Source organism: Montipora capricornis, chromosome 11 (genome assembly GCF_036669925.1).
Source record: "Montipora capricornis isolate CH-2021 chromosome 11, ASM3666992v2, whole genome shotgun sequence".
Lineage (NCBI taxonomy): Eukaryota > Metazoa > Cnidaria > Anthozoa > Scleractinia > Acroporidae > Montipora > Montipora capricornis.
In genome coordinates this window covers 10532571-10535070 of record NC_090893.1, presented here as the reverse complement: position 1 = coordinate 10535070, position 2500 = coordinate 10532571, and the positions used below count along the sequence as shown (strand labels likewise).

At 39.8% G+C, this 2500-nt stretch overlaps 1 protein-coding gene across 1 annotated transcript in view; it reads left to right on the top strand.

Moving 5' to 3' along the window:
* The window catches only part of LOC138022912 (probable glycoprotein hormone G-protein coupled receptor), a 5752-nt gene that overhangs the window by 994 nt on the left and 2258 nt on the right, over nt 1-2500 (top strand). Inside the window, exons 2-4 of the mRNA XM_068869925.1 lie at nt 816-1022; nt 1522-1593; nt 1708-2500. The exon at nt 1708-2500 is cut by the window's right edge and continues 2258 nt beyond it. Of these exons, the coding sequence (XP_068726026.1) occupies nt 816-1022; nt 1522-1593; nt 1708-2500 (1072 nt within the window). The remainder of the gene's footprint in view (nt 1-815; nt 1023-1521; nt 1594-1707) is intronic.

Sequence of the window (2500 nt, the reverse complement as noted above, 5' to 3'; positions counted from 1 at the left end):
GTTTCATTGCTAAGTACCATATTTGGAATGTTGTTCCAAATATGGTACTTAGCAAATCGAATATTCAGAAGCTTGTTTCCAAGCACGCAAGGGGCCGTTACACGTTTCAACCCTTATGGGTTTCTGATTCTACCCGTGTAAACCATATGAGCGTTAGCCCAACTAATGGAATTGGACCCACGCAAGGACAGAGAAAAACTCAATTCCCACCAATAACGGATGATCGGAAAAATCCGAGTGTTCCTCGGCAGAACTTGAGTCAAATCTACGACCTTCCGATAACCGGTTCGGCAGCTCAACCACAGAGCTAATAAGGGATGATCGGAAACATCCGAGTGTTCCTCGGCAGAAGTCGAAGCTACTCGGACCTTCCGATAACCAGTTCGGAGCTATAGGAGGCTCGTGGGACCCAGGCCATTCAGGTGACAATTGCGGGGCTATTCTGTTAGATGTCAAATTGACAAAATGTGGCACTCTCGCAATTGCAGTAAAGAAATTGGTAGGCTCTGTCGTAACGTTTCCGAACTGGTAATCGTGAGTTCATTGGTTTAAGACTTCTGTTAGGAACCCTTACTGTTCTACACTGTACATTTTGAAATGAGAATTGAAAAAACACATCGCATAATGGCGACAGGAATTAGCCCAAACGTCATGTTTTATCGTTAATTTAACTTTTAAGATGTTATTTCCTATCCTTTTCAATCAAAAAACGCGGATTCATCATGCATTGAAAAAATACATATCTTCAATTCCTATTTCTGCTTTAATCTGTTAATTTCATATTTCAGTTAAGAAAACCACTTTGTGTCTTACAGGTGCATGGATATACTGTCCTTGACATTACTTATCGTCGTCGATCTTGTCGCACCTTCTCTTTCATCATCTCCTCCGGAAAACTGTGTCTCGCCAACGTGCTCATGCTCTTCTGATCCAGTGTATAACGTGACGGCCACTTGTCACACAACGGATTTGAAAAATGACCTGCGCAGTTACATTAAGAGGCCAAAGCTGATTGGTGCCTTGTAAGTTAATGACTAGAATCTTTTGATTACTACTAAGATACTTTCTGATTTGTTTACTTCAATCTATAAGCCAATAAAGCCAATAATACTGTTCGCCATTCAATGCAAGGAGTTCGCAACTCAACTCACTGTGTTTTCACATCAAATGAGAATAATGAACTTTATTGAAGTGTCAAATGTATTTGGCGATGGGGGCACTTAGAGCGAGTTTCAATCGAGTGTCGTAAAAACCCAAACCAAAGTTATTAATTTGGCCAATCAAAAAGGACGGAGACAATCCAGTAAACCAAAACTCGAAGTAATTACACGTAGCCGACACAAAGCGCGGGAAAATGTGACCACGCAAGCCTCGATTGGTTTTGGTGTCACTTCTGTTTGGTTGAAAAAATGGCGAGAGAAATTTGAACCAATCACTTCTTAAGACTCTGTAACGAAAATTACTAACAACGATAATGATTATAATGATGATAGTAATTTTAACTCTTGTTTTTATTTGTAGTACAGTCATAGATGATAAAACGACTATCATTCCAAAAGAAACTTTTATCCAGTTTACCAACTTAAAATACCTGTAAGTATCAATCTTTTGTAGCTCCTGCCTTTCTACAATATGTTGAATTTTTGGTGGTAAATGTGTTCCTTCTATAGAAGCAGTATTACTTATTTTATATACCTTTTTTTCAAGGGAAATTAGAATACAATACCTGAAGGTCTGGAGGGGAGATCTCTCGCGTGAAGTGCCTTCGCTTGAGGCTCTTTCGTTTGAAACTCGCAGTCTTTTTATACTTCCGGTGCACGTCCTTCAATCACCAAAGCTTCAAAGGATAACTGGGCTAACATGGACAAAGGCGTGCATCAACTGTACCTTGGTCAAGAATGATACTCATAACAACGTAACGCATTTAAAACAAGGAGTGTATTACATGTATCCACCGTTACGCTGTCGTGGGTCACGATACGTTGTACATAATGTGTCACGCACAATTGCCGCGCATGGGTTTTTACCGACGTGTTTGTTGGAAAGTCAACAGTGTTTCTCTTCTCAGATTACTGTTACGCCTATGCATCGATGCTGGAAAAGTGCCAATAGCGTTCTCTTCGTAGAATTCTTCTTTGCCCCATTAATACTTTTATTTAACTTTATTGTATTTTCAACAACGATAACAAACAAGTCTCTAAAAAAGATACCTGCGATGCTGCTTGTCTCCAATTTAGCAATCAGTGACTTTTTCCTGGGAGTTTATTCTCTGGCTATTACCTCTTTTCGTCATGCGCTGTCTTATCACGTATTTTCCAGCGCAATGGACCAATTATGTCCATTACTCGGATTTTTGTGGTGTTTTGGGCAGTTCATCGCCGCTTCATCGTCATTTCTTTTAACAACTGAACGATACGTAGCCATTATCTTTGCTATGAGACCGAACGCCAAGTTTACATTCAAGGCGTGTCTATTGAGTATCATTATGTCTTGGACAATT